Source organism: Trematomus bernacchii, unplaced genomic scaffold (genome assembly GCF_902827165.1).
Source record: "Trematomus bernacchii unplaced genomic scaffold, fTreBer1.1, whole genome shotgun sequence".
Classification (NCBI taxonomy): domain Eukaryota; kingdom Metazoa; phylum Chordata; class Actinopteri; order Perciformes; family Nototheniidae; genus Trematomus; species Trematomus bernacchii.
In genome coordinates this window covers 144530-164481 of record NW_022987736.1, presented here as the reverse complement: position 1 = coordinate 164481, position 19952 = coordinate 144530, and the positions used below count along the sequence as shown (strand labels likewise).

Sequence of the window (19952 nt, the reverse complement as noted above, 5' to 3'; positions counted from 1 at the left end):
CATGCACTTGTTGTGTTAAATATACTTGTCTTGAGACAAGATGCATATAAAGTTGTAGAAAAAGTGGTTTCAAAATATTATTTAAAATATCAAATAGCTCTCGAACACCCCCTAAAATTGCCCTTTTCTCTTGTCCCAGCTTCTTGGTGACCAACTTGCATGTCAACTATAACATTTAAAATAGGGTTTTTATTTACTCTTTTGGTATTATTCTATTGATATATGTGTCTTGTAATGGTAAAATCAATTTGTTAAATCATAAACACATTTTAAATAACAGTAATTTTGCACAGAAGGTGTGTCCCTCAACATGCGCGCAACATGTTACCGAAACCTTTTTAGCTTGGCAGAGGAAGTGAAAAAACTGTTTGTCGCATGACACAGTGGAAAGGACATCAGCAAGCCATGTGCTACTACCATGGGTAGACCACAACTAAGTCCTCTCTTTTATTTGTAATATATTTCCAATCTTGTCACTCTTGAAGGAGTGTGGCACTCATACAAACGCAACCCTGTTACTCAAATGATGAGACTAAAACAAATTAATTTCAAATGTATCTTTCTTTTGTTAAATATATATAAATATAAATATAATATAAAGTGTGTCCATTCCTTGACAATAGCATTACATTGTGCAGCTAGCATTAATTCCTGAGGTAAAAGCTAAAATTAGCATTGATTTTCAACCCTGTTACTTGCAACCCTGTTACTATAATTAGAGTAACAGGGTTAATTCTTCATTGGAAAATATACATTTGATGCCTTAGCTGGGCAAATCACTTTTTTTTATGGTTTATTATCTGTTTTTCCTAAATACATAACAAAAAATAATCAAATGAAAGGTTCATTTTTCAAAAATGTTGGTGTCTAAATTGTCCTCCAATTCTGGAATGACCCTTTTATCATTCATCAAAGATAGCAAAAAACATGCATTATGTACTATGGAGGGGACTCTGACAGAGGATTACTCACAAAGTACACAGTAAAGTACTTCCTTTTATTTCTGGTAGCAGTCAGCTAGTACCGAGTCCAACAGTATCAGTTTTATTCAGAATGTATGGTAAAAAATATTTGTATCACTCATTGAATATAGCAGGAAAGAAAATGAAGAGCAGCTGATCGCTGTATAGTTTAAATCTCCTTAGTTACAATGTTGTCCATTTTAGACAAAGGCTTATTATATTTACAGCCCTAAGAACATTCATTTTCTGGGCTCAATATGTGTCTTGGCTGTTTTCGTTGTAATCGCTAAATTCAGATGCTGGATCGCTAGAAACACCGCTGTCATGATCAGGCTGGCAAGAGCTGTTCCATGCTCTGCTCAACCTCCCGCCTTCCCAATGGACTCAGTAGCGCCCCCTGCTGCCGTGGAGCATGTGTGAGTGAGCATGTGTGAGTGTGTATGAGCACAACCACGGCGGAATATTACTGCCAAAAGTCACGTGACTCACTCACGTGACTTTTGGCAGTAATATTCCGCCGTGAGAAGAAAAAGTTTTGTAGTTGTAAAAAAAATGTGTGTACTTGTAAAACCTAAGCTGAATTTGTCTATGAAACATGATTTATTAGAATAATGGTATGTGTTTATTTGATAGATACGTTTTTTCTTTGCAAAACTAAATGCATTAGTTTGTAGATGGTGTTTTGTATTTGCAAACCACATTGTGTTTGTTAGTGAATCATGAGGCATTTGTAAAACCTGTTTAGTTTGTTTGTGGAGTTATGGCAGGAAATTAGCTCCATAGAGAACAGATAACTATGAGGTGTGATTTGTGCCAAAGAACAGATAACTATGAGGTGTGATTTGTGCCAAAGAACAGATAACTAAGCTAACTGAGCGGAGAACTGACGTGTCAATGTGCGCCAATGCCTCCATCAATTTTGAATGGGTTGACGTAGAATACAGGCGACGTCACGACGATGTCAGACGTCATGGCGACGTACCATAGGTGCGCTCAAAGTACGCGCTCACGTAGCGGCGGCGTAGCTTAGAAAGCACTATCTTAGATATGCGTGTTGATAACGTACGTGTGGATAAGCGCGTGAATAACGTACGTGTCGCCTCCGTTAGCATTGTATAGCATTATCCTATATAATATTTTTCGAATGATTGCGCTCCTACAGTAGTTTGGAGAGTGTTACAGGTAGCCTACACTTTCTCATCGGCACAGTATTGGTATCAGAAGAGAGGGGAATAATAATTAATAATCATTAGTGTGGGGGAAACTTCTGTGTAGCAATGCATTGGGAGTCACCGACTCAGGAAGGAGACACGGTGAGAGTTGGAGCTTTTGATGTCAAACACTGATGGGTTTTATTCAGAGTATCAGCCGGAGGATTCACATCACAAGTCAAAGAGTCAGAGGTTCTGACTTCACGGTAGAGTTGCCACGTCAATTCTGAAGAGCCTCTCTCTATGCTAGACCTTTTAACTGGTTCACAGAGAGTAATCAACATCTCTGAAGGAGTAGACTAAACAGCTGGGAACACTGAACCACCTGCGTCCGACACTCATGGCCTCGAAGATTTCACATCTTATGGCGCATTTCCACTACACGGCCTCGCTCGGCCCCGCTCGGTATGGCTAGGCCTCGTTAGGACTGGCTCACTTTATGGCGCATTTCCATTACAGTTTAGGAACTGGGGCAGTATCTATAGTAACGTAGTGTAGGCGGAGCCGTGACGTCATCTTCAATGAGAACCCCAGAAAAAACAACACAGCCGTTAGCTGTTAGCACTCAGAGCTCACAGCTCCTCATATCTGTTCAGAAACTAGACAAAAGTTAAACAAGTACAAACCACAGACTGCCTGTGTCATGGTGAATACAGTCGCTGCTTTATTTATGTCTGTATAGGCCGTTGTTGTGAGTGTGGACGGTCGGAGCATATACTGCGTTAGCTTAGCGGATCTCCATTTAGAAAACACGCATTTTAAAAGGTGTTTCGCCTGCCGTCTGTCTGCAGACTTGACAAAGCATTAATTCCTGTTTTTTACTAACCGGTATCAGTATGTTGTTACTTCATCATTTTGAAACGTGTATTACAATTAAATCACGGTCAAATATGTCCATCTTGTTGTAGTTGTAGCCCCCTTGTCAGCGATGCTCTCTCTAGTTTAGCATACTCAGCCCGACTCAGCCTCGTTGTCTCTGGCCCTAGACCCACGATTTTATGAGGCCAGAAAAACTGTGAATTAGGACCCGCTAGCCGGTACTAGGCCAAGTGGAAACGCAACCAAAGACGGGCCGCTGACGTCACAGCCCTCTTAAACCGTGCTCCGCGCTGTAGTGGAAACGCGCCATTAGAGTCCACAAACATCGATAAAGAAGTGCCTCAGCGTTCTCACAACAATTACCATTCGTGCCAGACAAGTTGACCGGTCACAAACTGGTAACAACAACACATATGGCACCAAGGCCTTTCCTTAAAGGAGATAACAGACGTCAGAGTAGATCATAAAACGTCACAGAGCAAAAGGTTAGATATCTAGAAGAATTATTCCTTAACAGTTCCTCTCTTTTTATCATTTTTGATAACCTTAAAACATTAGTCTAATAATAATTCTGGTCAATACTTAAATCAATAGGCGTCTTCAGATTCGAGTGCGGTCTCACCTTACATTCAATTACATCACAAAGTAGAGTAAGATTGAAACATTCAATCACAATGATTGATACAGCCAATCATAATAGGAACAATTATCTCTCATCAGTGTTTGGAGCATCTTTTGTCAATAAGCACAATAATGAACACACATAAAACACAGATACATAATAGCAAAATATTTGTTTTAAACTAATATCTTTTATCATTTAAACCATTAGTTAATGTCATTTATCAAACTATAAAATCAAAACCAGCAGCAGCTTAAAGATTTGCTTTAAGGCAATCACTAGTCAAAAGCATTTCAAACTTAGGATCATCAGAGATCCAGCTAAGGCATAACATTCACAGTGGTGATTTGATCAATCTGTAATCGGCAAAGTTGCAGTGTCCTCAATTTTAGGATTACTTTACGTTTACTTCATTACGCTTTAGCCAAGAGTAAGGCACTTCGTCTTAGTAACATCAATACATTCATTTTAGTCAAGTACATTGTTCAAAATCTGAAAAGGAAAAGTTAGGCAAATATTCAAAGACTTTTGTAAAAACCTGGAAAGGAAAGATTAAACATTCTTAAAACTTTAATTCATACATTTGTAAATGCTACAACTGATCTGTACCAAATTAAGTCTATCAATTATTCTTATTAGCCATACTTACCTGAACATCTACTTATGGTACTTGGAAAGGGTTCTTCTGTGTTTATCTAATGTTGAATATAGAATATCAATTTCTTTAAATTATACTTCTCCAATTTGAGGATCAAATATGCTACATAATTGTTATATGAATTATTATAAATATTTGTTTTGGGCCAAAACTAAAATTAATCCAGTGTACTTGAAACATCATGTTAGGTCTGTCTGTTCATGGACAATACATTAAAGAGTAGTGTTGTTAAGCCTGGTTGCTGGATGATTAAGGATATTAACATTATCTGTTATATTAGAAATACCTTATTATTCAATACCTTATAATCTGAAAATATTTATTTATTAATTTTGTTTAGTGTGAAAGTGTAATCTGATCTGACAAAATATATTGATCACCACTATTTAACACATGTCTGGTCATTGGAAATATAAAAAAACAATCATTAATTGTACATCTTTAAACATCTGGACATTCAATTCAAAGTTCATCTTTGTACGAGAGCTGGAAGAACATGTCCGTCAGTCTTCCTGACTCGTTCTCCTCCTCCCTTTATGACACCGAGTGTCTGGTGTGTAAGGTTAGATATCTAGAAGAATTATTCCTTAACAATTAGTATGAGAATATTTGCTGGTGTTGGACTCAAGACCGGTCTCCAGACCACTTTTTAACGGTATTGGTCTCGGAATCGACTGCATTTGGTTTCGTATTGTCTCTGTATCGGACCTATAGGACTCGAGATTTTATGTCAAGACCGGTTAAGACCACGGCTGTGGCTGGGGATGTGATGAGGGTCGGGAACCGAAATCCGATCAGCTGTCCCTCCCTCCCTCAAGGTGTGTGTGGGTGTGTCTGTGTCTGTGCGTCTCATTCACTGTCCCTCAGGTTGTAGCATGTTTCGATTGCCAGTTTGTGGCTTGTATGTCTTGTGAACGCAACGCTGGCATGATGTGGCCTGCTGACATGGCCTCTAATGGCGCAGTTCCACTACAGCGCGGAGCTCGCTTTAAGCGTGCCGTGTCGTGCCGTGCCCGTTTTTGGTTGCGCTTCCACTAGGCCTAGTTCCGGCCCGGCCCGGCCCGGGGCCACTTTTTCACGTCTTTTCTGGCCCGAGAAAATTGTGGTTCTATCGAGGCCAACAAACAGGGCTAAGTCGGGCTGAGTATGCTAAACTAGAGAGAGCATCGCTGGCAAGGGGGCTACAACTACAACAAGATGAACATATTTGACCGTGATTTAATTGTAATACACGTTTCAAAATGATGCCGAAGTAACAACATACTGATACCGGTTAGTAAAAACCATGAATTAATGCTTTGACAAGTCTGCAGACAGACGGCAGGAGAAACACCTTTTAAAATGCGTGTTTTCTAAATGGAGATTGGCTAAGCTAACGCAGTATATGCTCCGACCGTCCACACTCACAACAACGGCCTACAGACATAAATAAAGCAGCGACTGTATTCACCATGACACAGGCAGTCTGTGGTTTGTACTTGTTTCACTTTTGTCGAGTTTCTGAACATATATAAGGAGCTGTGAGCTCTGAGTGCTAACAGCTAACGGCTGTGTTGTGTTTCTGGAGTTCTCATTGAAGATGATGTCACGGCTCCGCCTACACTGCGTTACTATAGTAACTACCCCAGTTCCTAAACTGTAATGGAAGCGCAGCATGAAGTGAGTCGGCCCTGTTAAGGCCAAGCCGTACCGAGCCGTACCGAGCGTGGCCGAGGCCGACCGTGTAGTGGAAATGCGCCATTATAAACACACAGGACTAAAATAATACGTGTTTAATTCAGCCCAGATGCGGTGACTGCAGGCCAAATCCATTAATGCGGCATATATTGAAGGTGTTCAAAGTTGCACCGGTATGAAGCGCAGTGAGAACCACGCACCTGTCAGACCAGACCTTTATATACAGTCTATGTGTCAGACTAGCGAATGGGCACATTTACATTTCAGGAGAATAATGAAGATGTGATTGGTTGTTCCTCTCTCCGTTTCTCACGAGACCAGCTCGCTGCTGTTTACATTAGTGTGGACTGGACCGACTGAAACTGACGGCAAGATTAATTATTGTGGAAGGATGGACCCCCATCCTGCAAAAAAAGGTAGCGAAATGTCAACAAAACAGTTTCTCAGTCCAATGCTAAGTTAGTGGCAGGCCCTGTGTGACTGGAGACTATAAGGCTACACAAAACCCAAACATGTCCTTAATGTTACTCAAGGCAAATATATGTAATATAACCGTTAGACTGCAGCTAACTGTGGGGCTACAAACCCCTCACTCTGTGAGTGAATCACTTGAGATGGTTATGTTGTCTAAAGGGGAGACACTCATTATGGTATTAGGCCAGGCACATACAGGGTCAACTAAGTGATAAAATAAGTGTTGCATAATGTATGTTCTTGAATAATGTTATTTCATAAATAGTTGTTAATGTAATGATTACATGTTCTCCTTATTCAGTTCCACTATCAGATGATGCTGATGGTGATGACCCTGAGGGAGAGATGCAGAGCTCAGTGGACAGAACTGGCAGGTACAGAGGAAACTGTTTCAATAGGCTATGTCTATGAAAACACTGAACAAAGGAAATGTAATGACAACAGTATAAGCAAGCTATGTTCATGTTCTCTCAATAAGTTACTATAGTTATTGATCACAGTTTAATCCATTTGAGGTCCACCCCCAAATAAAACATGTTCACATTGAAAGGTTCCCAAATACATATGCACACTTTTTTTAACAATATCCTATGTCCATATGTTTCTATTTAAGTAGTAGATTCAAACTGTAGGGCTATCACTACGGGCAGCAACGTTGTAAATATTGACGAGACATCCAGCAAAACGCCCCCAAACTAAACTAGCAGTGGCCTGGCTGGGTGTATGATTCCTGACCTGCTATGGTCCCAGTCCGGCCCTGCTGACACATCACACACCCGTACGCTACACACATTACTGATTAACTGATATCACAATTGAGTTACTCTCTTTAAATAAATATACTGTAATTGGAAAAGAATCATGTGTGGTGTCCTTGTGTTGTCCGTCCTTGAGCCAGGGCTCCCTCTTGTTGTATAGGTTAATGGTGTGTGTGTAACACAAACATAATAAATCATTGGATAGTGTTTTTATATAATAGAAATAAAGTAATGTATTAAGACTCAGTGCGAGTTATTACTTTCTTCCTTTACTTGGCATTCTTCAAAAATACACAGACATTGCAGCACATCGTTTCACGTCTTTGTACTTTCTCAGCATTAAAGTGCAATGTGTTGGTGAACCTTTGTTTCCTCCTGACAGCTCACTAAAGGTATACTCAATTCAATTCAATAGCTTTATTAGCATGACCTCAGTTACATATAGTATTGCCAAAGCTCTGTATAGTTGCAACATCTATACAAAATATATATATATACAATATATATATACTCCCCCTTGTGGCCAAAGGGGGACACAACTCTTGTCTTCAGATGTATGCTTGAGTGCAGCAAAATGTAGCACAGTGACTATTTTGTCAACTAAACATCAAAAAACAATAGCCTACATATTTTAGTAAACGGGACTTTATAATCTCTGCACATTAACTCTATATTTGCCTCTGCCATGGTGCCAAAATGAAATGAAATAAACAATAGGGGTTGCCTCTTCTCTGAACTTCTATGTATACTGCATCCCTCCAAATCAAATAAACCATAAACAAATACATAAAGTCGTGTTCACTGCAGCGATCTATTTCACACACAAAACTATATGAAAACTTGGTGATATGCAGTTTTCTCCTGGAGACCAAGGGAAGACAGGCTTCTCCTGTTTTTTCAGCCTTTGTTATCATTTTGATAATTAAAAATATATATTCTTGTCTGTGGTTGTTTTTGCATTCAGGGCATACAAGAGGTGTAACATTATTTTAATACCAAAACTATATTGAAATAGAGTCTAGCTTGAACAGCAACTAAGTAGCTGTAACATTACTGGGTTATTTGGTGACCAAAGTAAAGTAACTTCAGACGCAGACGTCACGTAGCTTCTCAGACGAGAGGGGTGGCGACGAGAGTGTCACGTTACTTCTCTCGCGGCACAGTTCACGTCAAGGCGACGATCGACACGATTGTCTGCTCAGTGAGTTCGTTCATTGGCACAAATCACACCTCATACAAATCACACCTCATACTCTTGTGCTTTACCCACATGTTGGTTACACCCCTCCTCCTCAGTGTGGATCTAAAGGGGAGGAACCAGGAAACACAGAGTGGAGCTGGCTGTGTCTGAGAGCAAGGTTGCAGTCGAATAGTCCATTTAGCTTAGGAACCTTCCTATCGGAGTGAAATGACCCGGAAGTCCCTCAGTGGCAGCCATGATAAGAGCCGTTTGAATTCTCTAAATGAAAGGAAAGGAGGTTTCAAACTTCCTTTATAACCTCCTTTAGCTTAGGAACCACTGGACCTCCCTCACCTAAAGGAGAGGAGAAAGTGCTGCCCCACAATGCCTTGCGGCCGCGGCATTTGCCGTCACACAACAGTTGGCCGTTCACGGAAACAACCGATTATGAACGAGAAATGATATCATGAAAGTTACGGTGCTTATTAAGCATTTTAAAACGTATGTGGTAAGTTGCCAAAGTGCTTTGTTTTGAACGTTCATCAGTATTATAATCAAAAAGAGAAATATGAACGTTAGTTTTTACTGAAATGATCAAATAAAGTCAACATTTCACAGTCTTTACTGAGCTGTGTGGGGTTTGTTCAACTTTGAAAAGATGTTTGAATGGTGATATACACAGTGATAGATGTTAAGGACTAACGTTTATAATAAATACATTTGTATTGATTTGAAGATCTTTTCATACAATCATACGTATTGGGATCATTTGTATTAATGTGGACCGGAGGGAGAGGGTGACGAGCATAAGTTTCACTTTCCTTTTTTATTTCAATTCCAACTTTGGTCATGAAGAATATGTTTCTCTGTTGTCCCCGTTCATAAAGCATAACAGCATCAGAGCACGGTGCAGAGTCTCTAGATGAGTTTACAGTAGTCCCTCGTTCTTATTAAACATCCATGTTGTAGTCCGCTGTATAGAAAACTGTAGTTTCCATAGTTTCCCCACAGCAGCAGACGCACATTGATGACGTCCGCTGGCGCATCATAAACACGTCGGATAGTGAAAGTGCAGTCGATTCTCTAAAGTACCGCAGTCTCTTCTCCTAAGTCCTTTTGAATTCTCCTATCCACTATCCCTTAACCCCGTGACCTTTCACTCAGAGGTCAAGGGATAGACGATAGGGTTAGAATTTAGGAGCTGATTGTTGGACTATTCGACCGTAACCCAGGAAGGAGAGGGAGGGCTTATCAAACTCTGACTCACTCCAGGAGGAAGAGCAGACACTCTGAACTGTTTCCTCATTTACAAACTGAGCCTCGCTCACAACCTGCTCTACATTTGAAAACAGTCTTCAGCTGTAAAATATCTGTTTTAAATTCAGGCTTTTGTAGCACACGGCTCCACACTCATGGTAGCAGTGGTGTAAGAAGTACTCAGATATTCTACTAAAGCAAAAGCAGAAATACTACAGGGTACAAATACTCAGTTACAACTAAAAGTACAAAAGCATTGGTATCAAAATATACTTAAAGTAGCCAAATGAAAAGTACTCCTTATTATGGCCCTTTTCAGAATGGCATTGAGTTACTATAATGATTATTGATGTGTTTTATCACAGTTAGTAAATGTAGAGCTCATTGTAATAACTTGATGTCCTGCTGCTGGATATCCTAACCTAGAGATATCTGTCAAAGTGTATTTAATAATTGATTTATGTTTTGAATGATCTATTAATCTATATCTATCTATAGTAACTAAAAGCTGTCAAATAAATGCAGTGGAGTAAAAAGTACAATACTGGTTTCCAAATTGTAGTGGAGTTGAAGTATAAAGCAGCATAAACTGAGACGTATTGGCATACAAAAATAGTAAAAGTACCAAAAGTAAAAGTACTTACTGTGCCCAATGTCCCATTTTAGAATCTTATATATTGAATTACTGGATTCTTTTATTTTGTATACTGTGACGGCCCCAGAGCCTGTGGCCTGTGAGTGTGCAGGTGTGTTGCAGGTCCTGTGATGGGGGTGGAGCTGAGGAGGCCAATCAGCATGGGGACACCTGGCCGGAGCCGAGGTGCTACTTAAGCCCAGCTGCCCGGAGTCACAGGGCCTTCGTGACTCTCTCCAAGCCCGCCACAGGAAGACTCTCTCCGGGATCCTTTCCCCTCGCCCATCCTCATGTTTTTGGTGTTTTGGAATCGCCACAATAAATGTGCCGTGTTTTTGGAACCCTCGAACGTCTCTCTCTCTCTTCCTGTTGTGGCCTACGAGCCGGTCATAACAATACATTCATGTGTTGTTACAAGTGGAGCAACTTTAACTTGATATGCTGCTGCTGGATAATTTAATCTATAATTATATATCATAGTTTATTGATCTTTTATTTTAGCTAATAATCTGAATTTATAACTAGTACCTAATTTTGTCAAATAATTGTCAAATTGTAGTGGAGTTGAAGTATAAAGTAGCATATCATGGAAATACTCAAGTAAAGTACAAGTACCACAATATTGCACAATACTTGAGTAAATGTACTTCACTACGTTACACCACTGCATGGTAGTAAAGAGCAGTAATGAAATAATTCACGAGTAGAGTTAATGATTATACTGGGCCAGAATCAGAGTAACAGCGGAGCCGCCATGAGGAGTAAATGCTGCTTTGATTTACTAAACCTTTAGAGGACTTGGAGAATAAGAGGGTAACAAACGACTAAACTGAACTCAGATCCAAAGTGACGGACAGCCAGAGACGCTTCACTTTCACATTAAAGAACAGAGACTTCACTTTTGTCTTCCTTTGATCCTTGGGGCTCATTTTGAGCGCCGCCGTTTAAAGCTCAAGAAAATGATCACATTCAAAATGAAGGAGTTGGACCCACTTGCAAGCCCACACTTTGTGGCTCATTGTGTCCGGAGTGTACGAATCAAAAGGAGAGGCAACAGCAAGCCTTTGGACTGCTGACACTGGAAGGGCAGTATGTCCTTATTGACCCCAAACACAACACGTTAGAAGAAATGGATATTTTAATTAATATATTAATGGGATATTATTATTATGAATGTAATGAATAAAGGTATTCTGATTCTGATTTTATACAATGTTATGCTTACAACTTTTTTCATGAAGGCTCAACCATTTATGTTATTGTAAGTTTGTTTTGCAAAACTGATAAATAAAGTTATATACATTCAAGATTCAAATGGTGTATCGTCATAATTGTCAAATGTGTCATCATATACACAACTAAGGTGTAGTAATGTAATGAATGAAACACTGGTCGCAGGATCCTCAACAATGCAATGACAAGAAATACAAAACAACAATAACATGATGTTGTAATATAGTCCATTGATCTTGGGGTGTGACCAGAATTAAAAATAAATTGAGTTCCGACTTCTCAGAATGTTCAGAAAGCTGTTGGTCACATCCCATATGTATTTGCTCTACAGGGAGTAAGGTTTGCCTGTCAGTCTAAACAAAGGGCTATATTAACCCTTTACATTGAACTCAGTACAGTAAACACAGTGGACAGTTATCAGGACGCACAATCGATAGTCGAGCATTACAGCACTTCACCACACTACCGGCAGCGGGAGTCATGTCTCTGCCTTTTACCGGATAACACGTGCTGCTGGGTTTTTAAATAACTAGGAGGGGCTGAAGGCTAACAGCGAAGCTAACGGCTAATCCTCCAGCAGCTGCAGCGGGATGTTCGGCTGTCTGGTGGCCGGCAGGTTGGTGCAGACAGACGCGGTGCAAGTCGCCTCGGACAAGTTCGTGTTCAACCTGCCGGACTATGAGAAGGTGAACCACGTGGTGGTGTTCATGCTGGGCACGGTTCCGTTCCCCGCCGGTACCGGAGGAGCGGTCCACTTCTCCTTCCCGGACCCCTCGGGCGGCAGCGAGGTGTGGCAGCTGCTCGGCTTCATCACCAACGAGAAGCCCAGTGCCATCTTTAAGATCTCCTGCCTGAAGGCGGGGGAGGGCGGGGAAAACCCCTTCGGTATGATGGCCTCCTCCTCCCGGCTGTCACCCTCCGTGGCTCAGGTAGGAGGACCAGCTGTAAAGTAACTAAAGCTATTACATAAATGTAGTGGAGTAAAAGTACACCATTTACTTCTGAACTGTAGTGTAGGAGAAGTACAAAGCAAAACATTTAAATACTTAAGTACAGTACTTGAGTAAATCTTAGTTAGTAGTTACTTTCCATCACTCTTTACATCAGTGGTTCTCAAACTTTTTCTGTCTTTGGAGAAGAAAAAAAAGTCGGGGCCCTCCAACACAAATAGTCACGTAATGGGCCAAGTTAACATTTATTAAAATGCATCAATATGAACGTGTGCCTCGGAAATAATTGTTTACATTAATCGTGACCAAACCGTTTGAGACCCGGCCACTAGCTCACTAGCACCCCCCACTTTGAGAAACACTGCGTTACATGGACATTATTGAAATCTAATCTTAGCATCGCAGTAAGGTGTCCCACATTGTCCCCAGAGAGGGCAAAAGTACACACATCCTTTACTCAAGTAGAAGTACAGATACTCGTGTTTAAAGATACTCTGGTGAAAGTAGAAGTACTGACTAAACTTCTTTACTCAAGTCAAAGTAAAGAGGGCTTTGAAATGTACTTCAGTAAAAAGTACCCATAACTAGCAGCTGTTTTAAAGAGTACCTGACCTCCCTTTATATTAATAGAACAATAATGTCATTGTTAGCTAATGAATGTTTCCATGCTGAACAACGGCAACATGACAACGTTTTCATTGGTCCCTCTTCTTTAGAGAAGACCAGGAAATGATGGATACACGGATCGTGTTCAAATCAATAGGCACGCAATGACTCTAAATAATAATGATCACGCCACCAAACACACATTCAAACTAAAGGAACCAGCCTGTTTGGGAAATGTAAGAAGTAGAAAGTACAGGTATTTGTGTTCAACATGTAAGAAGTAGAAAGTACAGGTATTTGTGTTCAACATGTGAGAAGTAGAAAGTACAGGTATTTGGGTTCAACATGTAAGAAGTAGAAAGTACAGGTATTTGGGTTCAACATGTAAGAAGTAGAAAGTACAGGTATTTGTGTTCAACATGTAAGAAGTAGAAAGTACAGGTATTTGTGTTCAACATGTAAGAAGTAGAAAGTACAGGTATTTGTGTTCAACATGTAAGAAGTAGAAAGTACAGGTATTTGTGTTCAACATGTAAGAAGTAGAAAGTACAGGTATTTGTGTTCAACATGTGAGAAGTAGAAAGTACAGGTATTTGGGTTCAACATGTAAGAAGTAGAAAGTACAGGTATTTGGGTTCAACATGTAAGAAGTAGAAAGTACAGGTATTTGTGTTCAACATGTAAGAAGTAGAAAGTACAGGTATTTGTGTTCAACATGTAAGAAGTAGAAAGTACAGGTATTTGTGTTCAACATGTAAGAAGTAGAAAGTACAGGTATTTGTGTTCAACATGTAAGAAGTAGAAAGTACAGGTATTTGTGTTCAACATGTAAGAAGTAGAAAGTACAGGTATTTGGGTTCAACATGTAAGAAGTGAAAGTAAAAAGTCGTCTGAAAAATAAGTAGTGGAGTAAAGTACTGATAGCAGAAACCTTTACTTAAGTACAGTAACGAAGTATTTGTACTCCACTACTTCCCACCTCTGATTGTCCCACATTGTCCCCCATGTGTCTTGTTGGTCTCAGGTCGGTGTGTCGGTGGAGGCTCTGGATCAGCTCGCCCAGCAGATTCCGGTTTCCAGCGCCGCCGTTTCCACCGTGGACTCCTTCCTGCATTTCACCCAGAAGATGTTGGACAGTCTCTACAACTTCGCCTCGTCCTTCGCGGTGACGCAGGCTCAGATGACCCCGAACCCCTCGGAGACCTTCATCCCCTCCAGCTGCGTCCTCAAGTGGTTCGAGAACTTCCAGAGGAGGATGAGCCAGAACCCCAACTTCTGGAAGAACTGAATCAAAGACTAAAAAAGACAGTTTCCACAGTGCCTACAGCCAAACCACTCGTCTCTCAGACACAGCTTTACTCCCTACAGTTTATAACGTGCACAGGGGTTTTGGTTCATCATCATTACACGTTTTTATTTATTAAAGTAAGAACAACGATAGTAAATATGAGATTGAGGATCCTTCTTGGCCATGGAAACAGCAGCTCTAAATGAAAACAAAATAAGATTGATTTAGTGTTTTTTCTCTTAAAATAAAATAGATTATTCCACACCATTCGAAGTGTAAATTTCATTTCTTCTACAATAATACCTCGCCTGCATTGACACAAACTAAAAAGCTCAGAATCAAGAATGCTCCTTATTTTCTATAAATAGTTATCTAAACCAAATTGCACCCAATACAAAATAAACATAACAGAGACATTTAAAAAAATACTAAAAGCTCAGAAACTTCATTGCCTTTTGTTCACTAGGACATTATTCATTCACCTGATAGTTATTACATTCAAATCCCTAACATTACAGATGAAGGATTTGTTCTCAAATGATGTTTGTTAGCCTTTAATACGCAAGTTATCCTTTCTTATGGAGGGATTGATATCATTGGTCATATCCATTTTGTAATGCTAGACTTTGAATATTCTTCCAAAACAAATCAAACTATTTCCTTGTTTTTTTATTTGTTTTATGACAGTACAACCACATCAAAACATACATGTTAAAAGGGTGATGGCTCAACTAAGGTCTTGGCTAGGCTGTAATAACATCTTTTGATTTCAAGAGAAAATGCAACATGTAACCCACAACAACATGTAACCCACAACAACATGTAACCCACAACAACATGTAACCCACAACAACATGTAACCCACAACAACATGTAACCCACAACAACATGTAACCCACAACAACATGTAACCCACAACAACATGTAACCCACAACAACATGTAACCCACAACAACATGTAACCCACAACAACATGTAACCTACAACAACATGTAACCTACAACAACATGTAACCTACAACAACATGTAACCTACAACAACATGTAACCTACAACAACATGTAACCCACAACAACATGTAACCTACAACAACATGTAACCTACAACAACATGTAACCCACAACAACATGTAACCCACAACAACATGTAACCCACAACAACATGTAACCTACAACAACATGTAACCTACAACAACATGTAACCTACAACAACATGTAACCCACAACAACATGTAACCTACAACAACATGTAACCTACAACAACATGTAACCTACAACAACATGTAACCTACAACAACATGTAACCCACAACAACATGTATGAAACTGAGACAAGAAGAATACAATATCAAAAGTGTTTTTTGTTTTACATTTAACTAATACAATTTTAATAATGCAGACTGGCGATCTTATGGCGCGTTTCCACTACAGCGCGGAGCACGGTTTAAGAGGGCTGTGACGTCAGCGGCCCGTTTTTGGTTGCGTTTCCACTTGGCCTAGTACCGGCCGGCGGGTCCTAATTCACAGTTTTTCTGGCCTCATAAAATCGTGGGTCTAGGGCCAGAGACAACGAGGCTGAGTCGGGCTGAGTATGCTAAACTAGAGAGAGCATCGCTGGCAAGGGGGCTACAACTACAACAAGATGGACATATTTGACCGTGATTTAATTGTAATACACGTTTCAAAATGATGAAGTAACAACATACTGATACCGGTTAGTAAAAACCATGAATTAATGCTTTGACAAGTCTGCAGACAGACGGCAGGCAAAAAAACCTTTTAAAATGCGTGTTTTCTAAATGGAGATTGGCTAAGCTAACGCAGTATATGCTCCGACCGTCCACACTCACAACAACGGCCTACAGACATAAATAAAGCAGCGACTGTATTCACCATGACACAGGCAGTCTGTGGTTTGGACTTGTTTAACTTTTGTCTAGTTTCTGAACATATATGAGGAGCTGTGAGCTCTGAGTGCTAACAGCTAACGGCTGTGTTGTTTTTCTGGGGTTCTCATTGAAGATGACGTCACGGCTCCGCCTACACTGCGTTACTATAGATACTGCCCCAGTTCCTAAACTGTAATGGAAATGCGCCATAAAGTGAGCCAGTCCTAACGAGGCCTAGCCATACCGAGCGAGGCCGAGCGAGGCCGTGTAGTGGAAACGCGCCACTAGAGTCTGTGGGGGCCCTAGGCAAACATTCACTGGGGGCCCCTCAAACCAGCTTTTCATCCCCACGCACAGCCGACAGCCCCCCCCCCCACCGGAGCGGAGCCAGGCAACGAAATTTAAGATAAAGCTGGCTACACACCAACCCGATTTTGGGAGTCAGAGGCCGTCAGAGGCAGTCGGGCATTCGCGGCGCCCTACTCAGGTTGGTGTGTCCCGCACCGTCGTCTCTTGACGGCAGCTTTTCACACCTCGGCCGATTCAACATGTTGAATCGGCCGCGGGAGGTCAGAGAAAGTCGGCCCAAGCGATCACTGATTGGCTGTTCACACTACCGCTGCCTGCTGGTAAGGACAGTTATTGCCACTCGTCGACTGAAGTATTTGCCGTGTGTTCGTAGGCGGGTGGCGTAGGCGGGTGGCGTAGCCGACGCAGGCGACAAAGCTGACGTAAAAGTCGGGACGCCTTCGGTACGCGTTCTTTGGTCTCAGGTGGGTGTGTAGCGGCCTTAAGAAGCAGCATTTTACAGCGCGCTATGCATGGGGCCGCCTTGAGGGGGTTTCCTGACATGTCTGCAGTAAATTAAAGGGTGTTTCATGTTGTCGTTGCAGTGGACCTTCTCAATCTACCTTCTTTGGGGGCCCCCTTCTGGTCCGGGGCCCCAAGCCGTTGCCTGTCCGCAAGCGGCGTCCCTGAATACAGACAATGTTAACAGATGGTACAGGAAAACAAAGTGAGTTGAACAGACAGACAGAAAGCATTGCTTATAAAGAAAATAGCCCTTCAGAATATCAGAATAACTTGATATCGTCCCACAGAGGGGAAATGTACATTGTGACAGCATAAGAGAAGATAGATTACAAAAATAAAACACTAATAGATAAATAGATAAAAAATATAACATTTCAAATTAGAAAAATGTAAAAGTTACATTCGAAGTAGATTCTACTAATTAACAAAGTGCACATAATTGTCGTAGGAGCCATGTTATGGGTGTTGTTGGCGTGTCAGTTTATTTAATTGATATTTATACTGCAATATTATTTTTGGACACTTGGTGGCGGGGGTTAGCTGCACCGGGTGTATAAAAGGTGACCGGAAAGGACGAGGACACAGGAGGAAGAGAGCCTACCGATTCCACTTAATGTAATGGCAACTTTTAATGTTCCATTGTCCTACTCTTTTATTGCCAGTACTTCACAGGAGGAGATGGAGTGATCCAGACGCAGACACAAACAGATGATTTACGGTCCTTTGGTGCAGTTTAGAATGATGTTTATTGAGCTTTACATACCAAGGTTTAATTATGCTGTCAACAGCCCGGCAGATGCTCATACCACAACCTTTTGTTAGGGAATCATTTGCTTAGGTATTCAACCTTCGACCCAGTTCATCGTTTTCTCTCTTCACTGTCTCTTTTCTCACGGCACAGGTCTACGGCCTGGGGTTCTGCTGCTGTCTCTCTTAAGGAGGGGCAGCTTGGGTGCATTGTTGTTGCCAGTCTATGACAGAGCACAAGCTGCCATGAGGTAGTTTACTGTTCAGAGACGAAGGTTCCCCGGCGCACATTCTTTTCTATGGACGAGAGCTCTAGTTAGATTCAGGGCAAGGCAAGGCAAGTTTATTTATATAGCACCTTTCAACACAAGGCAATTCAAAGTGCTTTACACAAATGAAAGACATTAAGAAAATGGCATTTAAAAAAGTCATTAAAAAGCAAAGATAATAAAATAAACATTAAAAGAAAAAAATACGTGAATACAAATTACAGTGCAGTTTAAGATGTGAATAGTTCAATTAAAAGCAGCGGCAAAAAGAAAAGTCTTCAGCCTGGATTTAAAAGTAGTCAGAGTTGCAGCGGACCTGCAGGTTTCTGGGAGTTTGATCCAGATATTTGGAGCATAATAACTGAATGCTGCTTCTCCATGTTTAGTTCTGACTCTGGGGACAGAAAGCTGACCAGTCCCTGAAGACCTGAGAGTTCTGGAGGGTTCATAATTTAGCAGTAGGTCAGACATGTATTTTGGGCCTAAACCATTTCAAATATTTTGAAATCAATTCTTTGACACACAGGAAGCCAGTGTAAAGACTTCAGAACAGGAGTGATGTGATCCACTTTCTTAGTGTTAGTAAGGACTCGAGCAGGGTCCATAATTGTTTAGTCTCACTGATAAAGAATGTTGATTATTACACTCCGAACTATTTAAAACCTCGAGCTGCAGAAAGAGTTCTTCAGAATTGGTTTGGCAACCGCTGTGTCAGCTCGTGACACACCGCCTGTTTTATGAATTCTCCGGCCGAAGCTCCAAATAAACCGTCAGTGTTTGCCATCAAAGCTCCAGCTCTCCTCGTGTCTCAGTCCTGTTTCCAATTGCTACAGAGGTTTCCCCCACACCTTTGACAGCATAATTAAACCTTGGTATGTAAAGCTCAATAAACATCATTCTAAACTGCACCAAAGAACCGGAAAATCATCTGTTTGTGTCTGCGTCTGGATCACTCCATCTCCTCCTGTGAAGTAATGGCAATACAAGAGTAGGACAATGGAACATTAAAAGTTGCCATTACAAGTGTCATTACACAACAGTGGTGTCTTAGTCTGAAGTTGTGTGAGTGTGGGGGTCTACCATGAGTTATCCATTTAATTTCGTTTTTGGTAAAAGATCTGAAATATCACGACGAAGTTACTACAAACTTCCTGATAAACAAGCTCCAAAAATGTTAATGAAAGAAAATATTCTAAGTCTCAACACAGGGGCCGAGACAACACAATACTAAAAAAAATGTAAAAAGTTTTTGTCTAGGATTACACATTATCGCCAACTATGATTAACATACTAAAGTATTCCTTAACCTTGATTTGAATCAATATGTAATTCTGTCTTCTGCAGTTCAGCCATCGGCCTCCAGATGGCGCTGCCGTTCACTTAAAGCAGCCGCTGCGATAATAATGTGTCTTTCTTTACCTGTGAGATAAAAACGATTATAAAAACTAAAAATATATATTTTAAGAATCAATCATTTAAAAAAGGTGTATTTATTGTCATTCTGGATGTAAAAAAACAATCGTGTGACATGCTAAGAGGCTCCAAATAAGACAACAATAGGCCTACATATTAAATATATAAAAAGAAGGCAAATATAATACAATTATATAAAAGTGTAAAATATAAGAAAACTCAAATGACTCTAAGCCTAAAAAGCTAATATAAACTACCTGAAAACACAACGTTAATGCGGTTTTCTGTATTTTTGCTAAAGAAGAAATGTCTAGTTTTAAACGTTTTTCAAATCAAATCAAATCAAATCAAGGTTTATTTATAGAGCACATTTAAAAGCGATTTTTGGTCGGGCCAAAGTGCTGTACATGTAATAACTACAATCACATAAAAACACATTTCTATACATTTCACCACGAGAAACCGTATACTTTATCCATTTATGACCAGATATTT

At 40.5% G+C, this 19952-nt stretch overlaps 1 protein-coding gene across 1 annotated transcript; it reads left to right on the top strand.

The window, feature by feature from the left end:
• The first annotated feature begins 10874 nt into the window (after positions 1-10874).
• hikeshi (heat shock protein nuclear import factor hikeshi) lies at positions 10875-14596 on the top strand. The gene is made up of 2 exons (XM_034146069.1): positions 10875-12414; positions 14066-14596. Exons 1-2 carry the CDS (start codon positions 12076-12078, stop codon positions 14327-14329), a joined length of 603 nt encoding a protein of 200 aa, XP_034001960.1. The 5' UTR covers positions 10875-12075; the 3' UTR covers positions 14330-14596.
• Positions 14597-19952: the final 5356 nt, after the last annotated feature.

Excerpts from the sequence above, each read along its gene's own strand:
- hikeshi (XM_034146069.1), top strand. The coding sequence starts at position 12,076 with ATGTTCGGCTGTCTGGTGGCCGGCAGGTTGGTGCAGACAGACGCGGTG. Across the intron at positions 12,415-14,065 it reads TGTCACCCTCCGTGGCTCAG|GTCGGTGTGTCGGTGGAGGC; the intron begins GTAGGAGGACCA and ends TGTTGGTCTCAG.